Source organism: Pteropus alecto, unplaced genomic scaffold, assembly GCF_000325575.1.
Source record: "Pteropus alecto unplaced genomic scaffold, ASM32557v1 scaffold186, whole genome shotgun sequence".
NCBI classification, from domain to species: Eukaryota; Metazoa; Chordata; class Mammalia; order Chiroptera; family Pteropodidae; genus Pteropus; species Pteropus alecto.
In genome coordinates, this window is record NW_006439190.1 from 139,264 (window position 1) to 154,898 (window position 15,635).

The window sequence follows — 15,635 nt, forward strand, 5'->3', positions numbered from 1 at the left end:
ACTCCCAAGCCCCTATGTGTTAGAGCTGAAACCAGAAGTCCCCTTGTTGCTTTTTAATTGCTGCCTTCCCGACCTTCCCACCAGTTGAAGGGGTTGGATTGCTCAGATGTGTTGGCATAAAACATCCTTATCATTGCAAAAGCTCCTGGGTCTCTACTCTTTCCAATCAAAATATCTCTACTCTTTCCAATCAAAAAGACTGTGTTGTGGCTGCTCTACTGCCTTCTTTTGTTGCTCGGATTTTTCTTTTTACCAAACTAGATATGGATTCTATCACAGATCTCTTAATTTTTGTGGCAGTGCCAAGTGTATGTGTGTGGGATGGGTGGGGGTTTTATAGCCCCTTTCTAATTCCCATCAGCTTCCCTCATCTCTCCCACCCCCAATCTTTGATAGACAAACATGTTTTATCAGTCTGATACAAATGCATCTTTAACCTTACTCTTGCCCCCCCACCCATGTTTTTAACCACAATTGCTGCTAAGCTGCTGCTCAGATTCCATAGTAAAGTAGTAGACCCTTTATCCAGCAGTCAGCTTTCAGACCCTCTGTTATCTGTAATTTAGGAGCAAACCAGTAAGGAGGCAAAAACTGAGCCACCTAAGGAATAATTGCTATAAAAACCCATGTACCCTTTCTTCCTTCTTCCCCTAAAATCAATGAGTGGGACAGATCAAGGTTGTTGTGGTACATGGGGTATTTGGGCAGTCAAAGCTTGGATAGCATGAGGAGGACATCTGCCAGGGAGGGAATGGTGGTAGCAGCAGGTACATTGATAAGTGAATATATTAAGGATGATGGAAGTTAGAATTTCTCCGTGTTGGAGAAAGGAGTCGAAAATATGGAAAGAAACTAGAACAAACACTGGTATTGTATCGCAATTGAAAGTACTAGATCGCAATTGGACGTTAACTCAGTTTTTGTACAGATAGATGTATATAAAAAGAAAAATAGGTAACATGTCAACAAATGTGTGTATAAATATGTTTACGCATACATATGCATACATATATGCAGACAGACATATTGTCCCCAGCTCTGTCCACTGAGAAGTTCTTGGAGAGTACCTTGTTAGCAATGAGCCTACCTGGACTCCTTGGAGAAATGGCTGATTCCAAGGCTGGAACAAGAAAAGTACAAGATGAACTTTGATTATTTTATTGTTCCTGAAAGTACAAAATGATGGAGATATGTCAAAAGGACACAGAAGCCAGCTTAAAGGGGCTTCCACTGGCCCAAATCTGAGACAGTTTGAGCATCAAAATAATTATAGTGGATTATAACCCATTAAATAAAATAGGAAAACGTGAAACCATACTTGTATAAATAATTGAATAAATTGAAAATTTGAGGAATGGGAAATCTACAGTTTCAAAGTATCTCTCTTCAGAATACTTGTTACTTACAAAGGGAAAAAGGGCTAACCTCACAGTGCAGCTTTTCAAACACTGTCTTAATCAAGTGAGCAAAGGGAACTTTACCAGTAATAGGACAAAATCAACATCATTTGCCACCTGGTGGGGTGTGATGAAAAGGATGCAACATCACTTCTGTGATTTTTGCCAGAGATAACCTGAATTAAATTATGATCTAATTGTGCTGGAATAGCAGACAAATACAAACTGGGAGACATTCTACAGAAACATTGGCCTGTAATTTTTAAAAGCATCATGGAAGTCAAAGATTGAGAAATGTCTATATACTCAGATGGACCAAAGAGACATGACAACTAAATGCAATATGTGATTCCGAACTGGATCCATTGTAGCAAAAAGACATCACTGGGATATTTTGTAACATTTGAATGGGATCTGAGGATTCGAGGGTAGGAATTTATCTTAATTTTTTGACATTGGTGGTTGTACTGTGGTTATATAGGAGGATGTCCAAGCTTTTATGAAACATAACTACAGTATTTGGGGATTTAGGGTATTAATCAGTAGCTTATTCTCTAATGATTCAACTTAATGTTTGAGGTTGTTAAAAACAAAAGTATGTATATTAGTTGCTCAGGAGACTTGTGGCCATAACTTAGGGCTTATTTATTGCGGAGCAATTATATGTAAAGTGAGAAGCTTAATCCTCTCAGCCGTCTTGGTTCCCAGGCAGTGGAAGATTATGGAAGAACCAATGCTGCATTTTATTTATTTTTGGTCTGCTGTTGAATCATGATGCCTTCCTTAAAATGATAAGCGGTTACGCTTATCATTGCATGTGGTCTGTGAAGGACTTCAATGTGTTTTCTTATTGGCTTCCCACAGTGCCCTTCTGGTAGACAGGTCTTCTTCCACCTTTGAGATGATGACAAAATAACAATGATGGGCCATGCTTACATAGTACTTTTTACGGCCAGGTAGTAATCTAAGCACTTTGAATGCTGAATACATTCACTCATTTAATTCTCAGTTAGCCAATGAGGTAGGTATACTGTGATCATTCCATTTTACAAATAAGGGAATCGGAGCACAGAGAGGTTAAGTAAGTTGCCCAAGGTCACACAGCTTGAAAGTGGTGGAGCAGAGATTCAAGTCAGACATTCTGACTCCAGATCTGTGCCTCTCCTATCGAGACCCTGAGGAATGCTAACAATTAGCTATGTTAAGTGGCTTGTCCAGGCCCCTTGTTCATTTCTTCACTGGTTCTGCAAATCTGCTGAGTGCCTAGAAGTGCCAGACTCTGTTCCAAATTCTGGGAAAGGAATACAAGGCAGCCAGAGCCCTGGGCCCCATGGAGCTCGGCTTTTATGGGTGTGGTTGGGGGGCGGAGGGGCGGGGGTATGTGTGGAAGAACCGGCCAGCAGCAGTGTGGCGTCCAGACACCTCACTGCCCTTGTACAGGGAGTAGTGCTACAGTTGGGCTGCTTGGCCAGGTCAGTCCCTGTGCTCAGACATACGCTTTCTTTCTCTTTTGAAGGTCGCCTGGTAGGCGCTCTGGATGCGGTGCTGGACTCCAATGCACGGGTGGCTCCATTTCGAATTCTGCTCCAAGTTCCCGGGTCCCAGGTTTATTCTCCCATAGCATGTGGTGAGTTACTGAGTGGATCAGACGTTTACTGGGCCATAGCCACGGGTGAGTTTTGTTTCAGTTGGAATTTCCAAACCTTAATGTCTGAGCACACTGCGTACCTGCATGCTGGTGGAGCTTGAAGGTAACTCCTTTTAGAACCTCATCTGCTTTTCTGAGCTGTTCTTTAACCGTCAAAAGCATATAATGGCAATAAGTGTAGACAACTTAGCTGGAGCTTGACAGGCTTTTGAGTGGTGTGTTGTCTCATGCTGCTGTATCCTGAGTATGTATTGAGCCAAACATACTGTCCAAGCCTTACATTTTCTTAATCTTGTGTCTGACACAACAAACGTGTTCTTGGGTGTGCATACCTATTATAATGGGGGAAATGTTAGAGGCTGTGTCTGATGTGGGGCAGCCTTCATCTCCTGTTCCACATATGCACCAAGAGAATCACTGGGCTGCTGTGCCCTATGGGAATTCAGGGATCACCTTCTCATTCTGTCCACCTGAGGCTCAGCCCCTCCTGTAGGCACCAGCCAGTTTTCCTCTCACCACTCAGGCATCTCTGGGGCTGGCAGCCCTTACATTCTGAGAAGTCTCTTGTATTAAAAACCAAAACCAAGAGGTGACTTTTTAATTACACAAGTAATAAATGTTCACCATTTACCTTTAGAAATTAAAAAATAGGTAAGAGAAGGAAAAAGGTCACCTATAATCCTTTATCCAGGACGAATCACTCTTCTAATACACATAGTTTTTTGGTTTTGCCTTTTCTCTTAACAGTTTACAAGCTACCATACATAGACTTTCAACATCACCTCTCATTCTTTAACAACGTTGCTTTGTTTTGTTTTGTTTTTCCCCTGGGAAAAATACAAGAGTACAAAGAAGAAAATTGTCATCCATATCAACCATCCAATACTAACTGCTGTTAACATCTTGGCATGTTTTTTTTTCCCAGCCCGTTTTGTTTTTATAAATTAAGATGAACCAGCTTGTATTTGCATAAAATGATAAAAACGGTGCATGCTCAAAATAAAGACATTAATTAACATTGAAAGGTGCAAAGAAGAAATTATCTTTGGTCCCACATCCTAGCCACCCCAGGTGACCTCTAGTCACTGGGCTCACATCATCCTGGATGACTATAATTCATTTAGACAGGTACAAGGATAGTTATGAAGGATAGAAATATAAAAATACGACTTTTCTGACTGCTGTTTTCTAATAAAAGTATTCAGTTTTTACTTGATTTCAATAGGAAAAGAAGCTGTAGTGAAACTAAACTGCAAATGTTTCTTTAACAAAAGAGAGCTTATTTTCTAAAAGGTTCACTTAAGGTTAAGGGAAGCAATTTTTGAAAGCATTACAAGGTTAGAATTGTGTCTTTTTAAAACAGTGTTTCAATTCTGATGTTTATTGATTTCTCATCCTCAAGGACAGGGAAACAAGCGTTCTTATTCTTACCCTACTTCTCTAATCTCTTTAAAAAGTTTCATTATTAATTTTACATTGTAATTCCTGTTTTGTAACTTTGCTTTCCATCGTTGTTTGGCTCTGTTCTCTATTTAGATTAATTTAATGCTTCTACTCAGGTATGACTTTCCCAATGTAGAATCTTTTATTTTGGCTCATCTTTTAATTGACTACATTCCTGTTTTCTTCCCTCCAAAGTGACTCACATTTGCACATGTTTGTCCCTTGCTCTTGGACTTGAATGACACCTTGGCTGAGTATGATAGTCCATGGCCATACTCTAGAGCTTGGTGGCTGTTGCTCTGGGATCTTTCAGTATTTAATGTGGCAGTGGGAAAAATCTCAGGCCGATCTGATCCCCCTTCCCCTTTTGAGTGATGTGATTTTTGTGCATATAACTGTCTTTATTGTTGAAGTTTAGTAACATGGTTACAATTTGTTACTGCCTTGAGCACATTGTGTTAAATTTTTCTTGAACTTGATGTGCTCTCTCCACATGCAGATTGATGAATCGTTTTAGGAAATTTTCATATTCTGTATATGTATTTTTAAAAGTGCATTTATGTTCTATTTATTGCATTTTCTACATCAAGAACACTTTATGTTGGACAGCTGTGGTTTGTTTGCTTTTCATTTCTGTCTGATTATCTGCCTTTTTCAACTGCACTCTCCATGCCGTTCCTCTTTCCTCTAAGTAAAAAATTCCAATGTATTCCATACTTTGCTGCTTTGAACTTATTTACCGATTTTTTGTTTGTTTTGATCCTCTATTCATTTCCTGAGGTTTCCAATCTCCCTCTCACCTCTATTATTTCACCATCTCATCTCTGAGCTCTTGTTTTATTCATGTTTTTATTGTGGGAGCATGAATCCTTCGTGAGAATTTCCTTTGCTTCTCTGAGTGTTCCATTTTCTTCTAGGACAGAATCTCTCTTTTGAACACCTCATTCTCATTTGTTCTTCTGTGCTGTCCAGTATCTTGCTTAGCTGTGTTTCTCCTCATCTTGTTCATGCTCAGACATAGTTACCTCAGACCAGCGCTATGTTATTTGCACTAACATAGTGAGTGTGACTTTTTAACTTGCATTTTGGGGACAGCAGAGAGGACTGGTGTGCTGCTGGGCATGGGATATGATGGCAGAGCCCTGTTCCTTTTTCTCCCCTGTTTCTCTCCTCTCTCTTTGCCCAGGCAAAACGACTTGGTTTCGCTCTGAATTTGAGGCTTTTGATGGGGATATTTGGATTTTTTTCTCACTAGACTGGCTTCTGGGGAGTTGGCAGGGTTGGAACTCTGCTCAGTTCCTGAACTGTTTTATCCTTGATGCTGACAGTAGCCAGTTGGGCCCTGGGAGGACCTTGAAACTACAGCGATACAATATAATAGCTACACAGCATTCAGCCTTATAGTCGTAGCCTAATTTACTCATTCACTCTTTCTGATTTTTAAAAGGGTTTTAAAAACTTAAATGGGCGTTATACTTAAAGATTCCAGGACACTCACAATCCCCGCAGTCGATTTATTTGAAGCGTTTGATGCTTGCCACGCACCAGACATGTGTTTGGTGTTGGGTGTGAAGAGGCGGGGTGGTCTCCTTCCATCTGGCTTTCCAGGGCCATGAGGAATACAGATAGCAACCTAGCAATGGCAAGTACAGGTGGAGCAAGGATTAGGAAAGCAAGACAGGACAGGACTCACGAAAAGCACATGATAAAGAATTGCTGCATCAAAGGGTATATATTTGGAATGGCATATATATCTCTCTTCAAATCGCCTGCCATCACAGCTGTAGCGGCTTACACTGGCTCCCCACACCCCACCAGAGTAGTCATCCTGAGCAGATTTCACTCCTAAACCATTCTTTCTGTTGAACCAAGATCTACTACCTTTAATTTCCACTTGGCTAGACATTTGCCTTGGACCTGAACCATGGCAGGTCTATAGATGCTTCACTTTCTTTTTCATATTGGCCAGAGAATGTCCCCCAAGTAAGCAATTGTACTCTTCAGTGCAGTTTTTCTTGGGTTAAGGAAGAGAAAATGGTGAGGGTATTTGTTTCTGGGGCTTATAGTATTGATTTAGATACTTAGGCCTATTTGGGGAGTACTCGGGCTTCTTACAGTGTGTTATTGACTCACCATATTTAATATTTTATTGTGTCTTGAGCATTGAGAAAGGATTCCTGCTCAGGATTTCAGGTCTCAGATAGAGCACAAACAAGAACAGTAGAAAGGGCCTGGGTGGCACCAAGACGTGGGCAGGGACAGGAAGAGTGGCCTGCAAGAATGATTTATATCTTCATTGGATTTTGGCTGCTCGCACAACAGTATGGGGAGACATAGAGGCTTGAGAACGTTTTTCCCAGTTTCTTTATAAGCAGAAGTGGAAGAGATGGGTGGATAATGTCATGGGTAAACAATATTATTATTTGGAAACAGAGATCTGTGAATGACTGGTTGGAAGCAGACAAGAGAAAAGTTGCTATTATTTGTTTAACTTACGTGGACCAAAGACTCCGAAGGCTTTATAAACATGGCTTCGGTGGCCAACAGATATCGAGAGATTATCTATGAGTACATGTGAGAGGGTGGACAGAGGAATGTGCCCTGTCATTCAGGTCAGGACCCAGACGTCCCCACCTCAGACAGGCCACCCCTCACACCCTGCCGATTGTTTTCTCTGTTCTGGCACCCGAGTCTCTCCGGTACTTATCACTCCTATCATTTCCTGTTTTGTTTTTTTTTGTTTGTTTGTTTTTTGGTTTTTGGGGGGGCTTGTCTCCCTCCTGAAAATAAGTTGCCTCATAGTCATGTTCACCGCTGACCCTCCAGTGCCCAGGAAAGAGCAGGTGAGCAAATGAGCAGTGAAGTGTGTGGACAATAAGGGCCGGACTTCTGTATAGTTGGAGGGGAGGTGGTGTGTGGGATCACAATGACAACTTGAGCCCTTTTGGAGGAGCAGCGTGGGGTATTCCAGGGGTGGGCAGTGGCCTGGGTCTGAAGCTCTGTACTCAGCTGCCAGGATCATTGAGCAGTAGAAAAACTTGTAAAACAGGGGTCTTGCTTTCTTTTCTAAAAAAAATTTTTATTGTGGTAAAATTCACATAACAAAATTTACCATCTTAACCATTTTTAAGTGTTCAGTTCAGTGGCATTAACTACATTCACACATGATCCATCTCCAGGACTTTTTTCATCTTCTCAAGCTGAAACTCTGAGACTCCCTATTGCCCCTCCTCCAGCTTCGGAAACCACCATTCTACTTCCTTTATGAGTCTGACTACTCTAAGGACCTCATGTAAGGGGAGTCAACACAGTATTTGTCCTTTGGTCTCTGGCTATTTCACTCAGCATAATATCCTAAAGGTTTATCCACATTGCAGTATGTGTCAGTTTCATTCCTTATAAGGCCAAATAGTAATCTATTGCATGTCTGCTTTCTTTTCGAAATCAGATCTATGATGATTGGTGCACAAGTAGAAACCAAGGACATAGTGTATGGAACCAGGAGAGTTGAATCCCAGGAGATAATTTCTAATCATGGTCAGAAGAGGGAGAAACCAGGTGGGGATTAGAGGCCCAGGGCTCCAGCCTGCAGGTGGGTCAGCTTTTGACTGACTTGACACCTAAGCTGTAAAGAGCTCTTTGGGGCCCTGGAAGAATGAGGTTTTGTCAGGGTTTCTCTGTCTGATGGTCTCAGCCTGTGCTTTGTCCTACAGTTGAGAAGTCCAGGCCACACCAGGCTGTGAGTTACTGATTTATTATTTCATGTTCCTGTTGGTAGGTGGTTCTTGATGCTACTGCTGTGTTATTCATGCACACAGTTTTATTCTTTACCATGGCTCTAAACATTGAGTTAGCTGTTGTCTTTGCCTGGTTTTTAGGAAATAAAAAAGCCCAAGCAAGACTCTGGATTATCTGCCTAGATCGTTCCAGGAGTTGAATTGATTATGCAATAATTTGACCTTTTAATATCGATTAATTCATATATGGTGTAGATTGTCTTTTCTGGTTACTAAAAAAAGACTTGATTGCTATGCTCAGAGGGAACCAGGGTGGTGTCCTGCCAAGAACAGGGCCAAGATCACAGAAGCTTTATGAGAAACAATTAAACCTTTGTATGGATCATCTTTTAATAGCATTCATGTTTTTACAGACCTGAGTTTACACTCCAGAGTGCCGAGTAGTTTTGTGATCCTGTTTATGGCAGCCTAAGTGCAAAGTCCTCATGTTCCTTGCAAGGTCTATCCCATGGTCTTGAGTGAAATAAGAGCGGGAAAACAGAAAAAGAAGACAGGTGGTGGTGTGAGTGATGACACCGTGATACTGGCTTCTACCAGCAGATGCAGAGAGTTTCAAGCCCACTAAGGGGAGATAGATGCCCACTGGCTGGGCAGATGCAAATCTGTATCTTGGGAGCGGGTATATGTGTAGTTTGAAAAAAAACTTAATGTTTTAGGTTAAGCAAATAGAAAAACATGATTGTGAAATTTCAAGGATCATTAAAGAAAGCGCTGGTATTTTTGCTAATCAGAAGATGGCATATGTTTTAAGAAACTGAGAATCACAGAAGTTATGCTTTTCAGTTTAAAAAATACTTTACTTCCTCATTTGATCCTCTCAACAGTGTATTAGCAGGTATAATTATTGGTATCAGAGAGGGAAGAAGCAAGGTACAGGTTGCTTAGTGACTTGCCAGGGCCACATCTTGCGTCAGGGGTACCTCACTGGTGGCCCAGGTGCAAGTTCTTACAAAATGTTTTGAGTGTTCTTTCTGATGTACTGTCATCTCTTTTCTCTGCCCTTGACCATGGCTGGAGTTTTAGTTTTTTGTATTCCACATCATCACTGTTTGCCTCGTCTGTGGAGAGCAAATTTTATTATCTAATCCACATGTCCCAGCGTGGATTAGATTAATGTCTTGGTGAACTTTGTGCCAGGGCAGCAAAGGAAGTACCAGCCAGATATTTTTTAAGAACAGAACTCACTGTGCACTTCAAGGAAAGGAGGCAAGAGGAAAGGTGGAGCCTTTTCTGGGTGTATAGTCTGAGGTCACTCATGTGAGGTGTCACACTTATTTTCAGTTGCTTGGGATTTCCTTAGAACAACATTGGCTGGAATTTTCCATGTGTAACTTACACTTGGAAATTGCTGAGGGGTGCCATGCTAATTTTTTTCTACTAGGGAGTTTCTATCACCAGGCTTACTGTTTTAAATAAAGCAGTTCTGCTTATGCTTCAGTAATTAAACCCACTGAAGATGTTCTTCCATTAGGATGTTGCTTATAGTTATTTAAAAAGCAGGCAATTCTTGAGCCCAGGTTTTAGCCTTAGTAAATTTGGAGGTCAAAAGTCATATTTAAAAAAAAACAAAACAAAAAACAACTTTTAAACCAGGAAGATACTTGAAGACCCCATGCTCTGAGTTCTCCATTGCAGTAGTCCCCCTCCATTACAATTAGCCCTTTTCCTCCCTCTTGCAACAATTCTTTTGCATAAAATTTCCCCTTACCTAAATCCTGATTTTTCTTTTGACATACTTAAGAATAAACATGACCTATACAGAAACTTGTAAGTTTTTAAGCCGGAATCAGACGTTCCTCTAGCATATTATCGTACAGGTCACCTAATTTCTGCATGGGACACGGCTTGTTTGCCACAGGAAGCCCTCTAGAAGGATCTGAGCAAATATCTAGTTTCATCCTTTTCATTTTGGTAGATGAGAAGAGAGGGACTAGGCATGTGGGTTTCAAAATAAGATGACTTTGGTAAATGACTTTGTATTCAATGATTAATAATCGAGAAAGGCAGAGTGTGAGAGAACCATTCTGACTTGCTGTGGTGTCAGGAGTGTGCCTTTTCCTGCTGTTTTTTTCTGGTCTGGGTGTGTCATGCTGGCTTCCAGGCGTTCCTGAGAGCTCCTTTCACACTTGCTGTTTTTCGGTCTTCCCTGACATACATTAGAATCGTATAGATCTGCGTTGCCGGGGGCTGGGTGTGATCTTGGTTTTAAAAGGAAATTCAGAGTATGAAATTCTCTGTCCATTTTTTTTTTTTTTTTTTTACTCTGCTTTCACTTCTGATTTTCCAGGATATTCCTCATGGGTGGTCAGTGATCCAGGATTATGCCCCCCTTTTTTTTTTAAGGGGTTTTAAATTCTTTTATAAATATTTAAGAACATACACCAAAGTAGAGAGGACAGTATAATGAAATCCTCCAGATTCATTACACAGTTGCCTTAGGACCATCACCCAAGGTGCATCAAGACCTTTACCCAAGTTGCGTTGGGACCAAGGTTTGCTAACCTTTATCTGAGCTCCTTTTTACCTGCTCCTGACGTACTTTAAAGCAAATCCTAGAAATATATTTCACCCCTATATTTTAGTAAATATATGGTCATTCTGACCTCACTGTAATGGTATTGCCGAACTAATAGAGTTAATTGGCATTCTTTGCTATTACTGGTACTCACTGCATACTTAAGCTTCCTGCAGGCTTCAAGAATCCTTCATAAATCTGTTGTTCTAATCCACTTGGTTGGTGTCTCTTATGTCTCTTTTAGTCAAGAAAGCCTCCACGCCCCTCCTCCCATCCCACATAATTCCTCTAGTCATTGACTTGGTGAAAAATGGGGCCAGTTTTTATGTAGAATGTCCACGTGCTATATTCGTCTGTTTCCCTCCTCAAGGCATCACGTAACTCACTTCTCAGTCCTTCGTATTTTCTGAAAACTAGAAGGGGCTTACAAAGACTCAGTTTATTTAAGGTTCAAATTTTTAAAAAGGAATGCTTAATGGGTAGGTCTATATCTTTCATGCTGCATCCTCTCATGCGGCACATGTCATGTGGGGTCTTACTCTTAATGAGCTTAGGCCAGTTAATGAGTTCAGATAATGGCTTCTATTGCATTCTTTCCCATCCACCTTTCATATAGTAGTTTTACTATATGAAAGTTTGATTCTCTCAAACTCTGCCTTTTTCGATTATTAAGGAACCATTGAATACAGAGTCATTTACCAAAGTCATCTTATTTTGAAACCCACATGCCTAGTCCCTCTCTTCTCATCTACCAAAATGAAAAGGATGAAACTAGATATTTGCTCAGATCCTTCTAGAGGGCTTCCTGTGGCAAACAAGCCATGTCTCATGTAGAAATTAGGTGACCTGTAAGATACATGCTAGAGGAAAATCTGATTCCGGCTTAAAAACTTACAAGTTTCTGCATAGGTCATGTTTATTCTTAAGTATGTCAAAAGAAAAACAAATCAGGATTTAGGTAAGGGGGAAATTTTATGCAAAAGAATTGTTGCAAGAGGGAGAAAAGAGCTGATTGTAATGGAGGGGGACTACTGCAATGGGGAACTCAGAGCGTGGGGTCTTCAAGTATCTTCCTAGTTTAAAAGTGTTTTTTTTTTTCTTTTTTAATATGACTTTTGACCTCCAATATTTGCTGCCTGAATTTTTTTTACATATCAGAAAATGGTGATTTTTCTAATTCGATCAGTCCTCTTTCACCACTGTCAGCTTGAGCTCATCAACTAGGACTATTTGGTCACTCTGAGATGTGATACAGTCAGAAAATGTAAGAAAAGAATGCTCACTTTTGCCCTTCAATTGCTTTTCATTGGTGTAAGGAGTTGGTGCCTTGTGAATTATATGTTTTTGTTTTAGCTTTATTTTCCTTTCTTCCTATATCCCTTTTTGAACTCTCATTTCAAAGTCAATGTCTCCTGCTCTCAACATTTTATTAAAAATTTCAAGCATATAAAAAGTTGAAAGGATTGTACAGTAACGCTGTAAGCCAGGAGTTTTATATATTCAGTCTGTTTCAGTTAATTGTAGTCCTTTTGATACTCAGATTGTTATTGTCTGCTCCCTGGACCCCTTTCCTGTGGCTTCTGTGACTTCATTTCACTTCCATTCATCTTTGAGTTCTTCCTTGCTCTCTGGCCAACAAGATATTAAATGTTCATCTTGTGCATTTTTCTGCCTCCTCTCTGGTTCCTGTTAGTGGCAAATGGTGTTTAGGGACCACAGTCTGGGGTTTAGAGTTGCTCATTGTTACTGGGTTGTCATTGCTTCTTAGGTTTTTCAAGTAAGTATGAGCTAAGAAGTATGTGTTATGAAAAAGAACAATAAATCATGAGTTCATACTTTCTAATTCTGTAAAACTACATATAACTTAATTTTCGTTTTATATTTGTTTTTCTCATACACTGAAAATCTTGGTTTCTAACAGTATTCATGGAATTCTTGATCTTGCTATATTTCATACACACATCCACACACTCTCACACATATTATTTCTAAATAATACCAATATTACTATTAACAGTAAGAGTACTAAATGAAATTTGAGTTTTGCACCCCTGTTTGGTATTAGAACATGTTTAACTATGGATGTATAATAAATATAGTTTAAGATACTTATTTTCTCTATGTAGGTACAGGTGTGCCTTGTTTTATTGTGCTTCACAGATGTTGTGATTTTTAACAAGTTGAAGGTTTGTGGCAACCCAGCATCGAGCAAGTCTATCAGCACCATTTTTCCAACAGTATTTGCTCACTTCATGTCTCTGTCACATTTTGGTATTTCTTACAATATTTCAGACTTTTTTTTTATCATATTTGTCATGGTGATCTGTGATCATTGATCTTTAATTTTACTATCATAATTGTTTTGGGGTGCCATGAACAACAACCATATAAGACAGTGAACTTAATTGATAAATGTTGTGTGTTCTGACTGCTCCACCTATCGATTGGTCCCCCGTTTCTCTCCTTCTCCTTGGGCCTCCTAGTCCCTGAGACATAATAATATTGAGATTAGGCCAAGTAATAACCCTACAATGGTTTTAAAGTGTTCCAGTGAAAGGAATAGTCAGACATCTACTCCTGGTGAAGGTGCTGTGAAGATTGTTGAAATGACAAGGGTTTAGAATATTATATAAACTTAGTTGATAAAGCAGCAGTATGGACTGAGAAGGCTGACTCCAGTTTTGAAAGAAGTTCTGCTGTGTGTAAAATGCTATCAAATAGCATCGCATATTACAGAGATATTGTTCATGAAAGGAAAAATCAATTGTGTGGCAAACTTTGTCTTAGTTTTTAAAATTGCCACAGCCACCCAGTCTTCAACAACCACCACCCTGATCAGTCAGCAGCCATCAACATTGAGGAAAGACCCTCCATCAGCAAGAAGATGATGACTCAGTGAAGGCTCAGAGATGGTTAGCATTTTTAGCAATAAAGTGTTTTTTAATTAAGGTATATAATTTTTTAGACAATGCTATTGCACAGTTAATAGACTACAATGTAATATAAACATAATTTTTATATGTTCTGGGAAACCAAAAAATTCAAGTTACTCTGTTGCAATATTTGCTTTACTGCAGTGGTCTGGAACTGAACCCACAATGCCTCTGAGGTCTGCCTGTGTTTCAATAACCTGATAAACAGTTAAGTTTATGCAGTTATTAAATTATTACAGGTTGGTTTTTTTCATATTGATTTAACTTATTTTTTTTTTAAATGCAAAGCTTTTTTTATGATTCCTTAATCAAACCTGTAAAACAGAATATTTGTAGAGAAACCATGTTTTCATTGCTGCCCTCTTCCCTGCTTCCTTCTCTCTGCCATAGGGAACACTTTTTTTTTCTTTTTTACAAATATTAAACAATTCATTTCTCTCTGTATTTCTCCACCCTTTTTTTATTTTGATCAAATATGTTCTGTTTCATGCCTTCCCTTTTTCACAACGACACATCCTGGAACTCATTCCTTATCAAAGAATAGAGATTGTTTTCTTGTTCTTCTTTGTCTCGTCTTTCATTGTGTGGAAAGACCAGAGTTCATTCAACCTATCCTTTACTGATGGGCATTTGTGTTGTTTTCCACCTTTGCCATGGCAAAGAATGCCCAGTGAATAACCTGGTAAATAAATAATTTTGTCCTTTTGCTGCTGAATCATTGGGATGGATTACTAGTAGTGGGGTTATTGGATCAAGGAGTAAATATGAAGTTTCGTTAGATATTACTAAGTGCAGCTCCCTTCATTTTACCATTTAAAAACTTACCCATCAGTATTGGATGAAAGGGCCTGCTTTCCCAGACTTGCCATCAGATTTATTGTCAAACTTTTGGATTTTCGCCACCCCGTAGGTGTTTCTGCAGTTTTAATTTTCATTTTTTTATTATGAGAAAGTTGAACATCATTCATGTTTAAGGGCTGTTTTCAAAACCTCCTTGTTTTTGTCCTTTGCTAAGTATTTTATTGGATGGTGGTTCTTTTTTACCCTCAATTTTTAGATACTATCTATCTATTGGGACTGTTAGTCCTTTATCCGAGATAGGAAATTACAAAAATGTTTTCACAGTTTGTCATGTGTTTTAGTGGCTTTGCTTTTGCTGTGTTTTACCATCACCAATGTTTTTTGTAGTTGTTGTTTGTTTCGTTTTGTTTTTTTTTATGTAGTTGGATTTGGAACTTATCTTTTAGACTTTCTGATTTTTGAGTCATGGTTAGGAAGGTTTTCTTATTCCTAAGTTATACAGGGGTTTACTCATGTTTTCTTCATATACTTGTAAATTCATTATTTTTCTTTTAGTAGTTTTTAAAGCTGTTGTTCCATATCTTCCGGCTTGCATTGTTTCTAAGATCTCATTCTTTGCTTCTCCATAAATAGTGTCTTTATTATTGATTTTCACCAGTTTGATTATGATGTGCATTAATGTGATTTCCTTTATGTTTTTTCTGTTTGGGTTTTATTGAGATTCTTAGATCTGTGTTTATAGTGTTCATCAAACTTGAAGAAAAATGCCAGCTTTTATTTTTGTCAAATATATATGTAATTTTTTTTTCTGTTCTCTAGCGCTCCTCCCCTGTTTTCCCTAGGACTCCAATTACGTAGTTTTAGCTGCCGCTTGTTGTTCCACAGCTCACTGATGCTCTGTTTTTTCTTGTTAAACCTTTTTCCTATTTTTTTTTCCACTTTAGATAGTTTTCATTAATATGTCTTCAAGTTCCCTATTCTTTTTTTTTTTCCTACAAGGTCTAATTAACTTTTAACCCCATCCAGTGTATTTCTGATATCAGATACTGTTTTTTACTCCTAAAAGTTTGATTTGGATCTTGTTGTATATTTTCCATTTAG

General features: G+C 39.1%; 1 protein-coding gene across 2 annotated transcripts in view; it reads left to right on the top strand.

Annotated features, from left to right (window-relative positions):
* The window catches only part of TBC1D8 (TBC1 domain family member 8), a 99,149-nt gene that overhangs the window by 38,874 nt on the left and 44,640 nt on the right, over positions 1-15,635 (top strand). The window contains exon 4 of one of the 2 annotated variants that reach the window (XM_025049785.1): positions 2,914-3,069. In XM_025049785.1, the coding sequence (XP_024905553.1) occupies positions 2,914-3,069 (156 nt within the window). The remainder of the gene's footprint in view (positions 1-2,913; positions 3,070-15,635) is intronic. The other variant, XM_006916174.3, reaches the window with a different exon arrangement.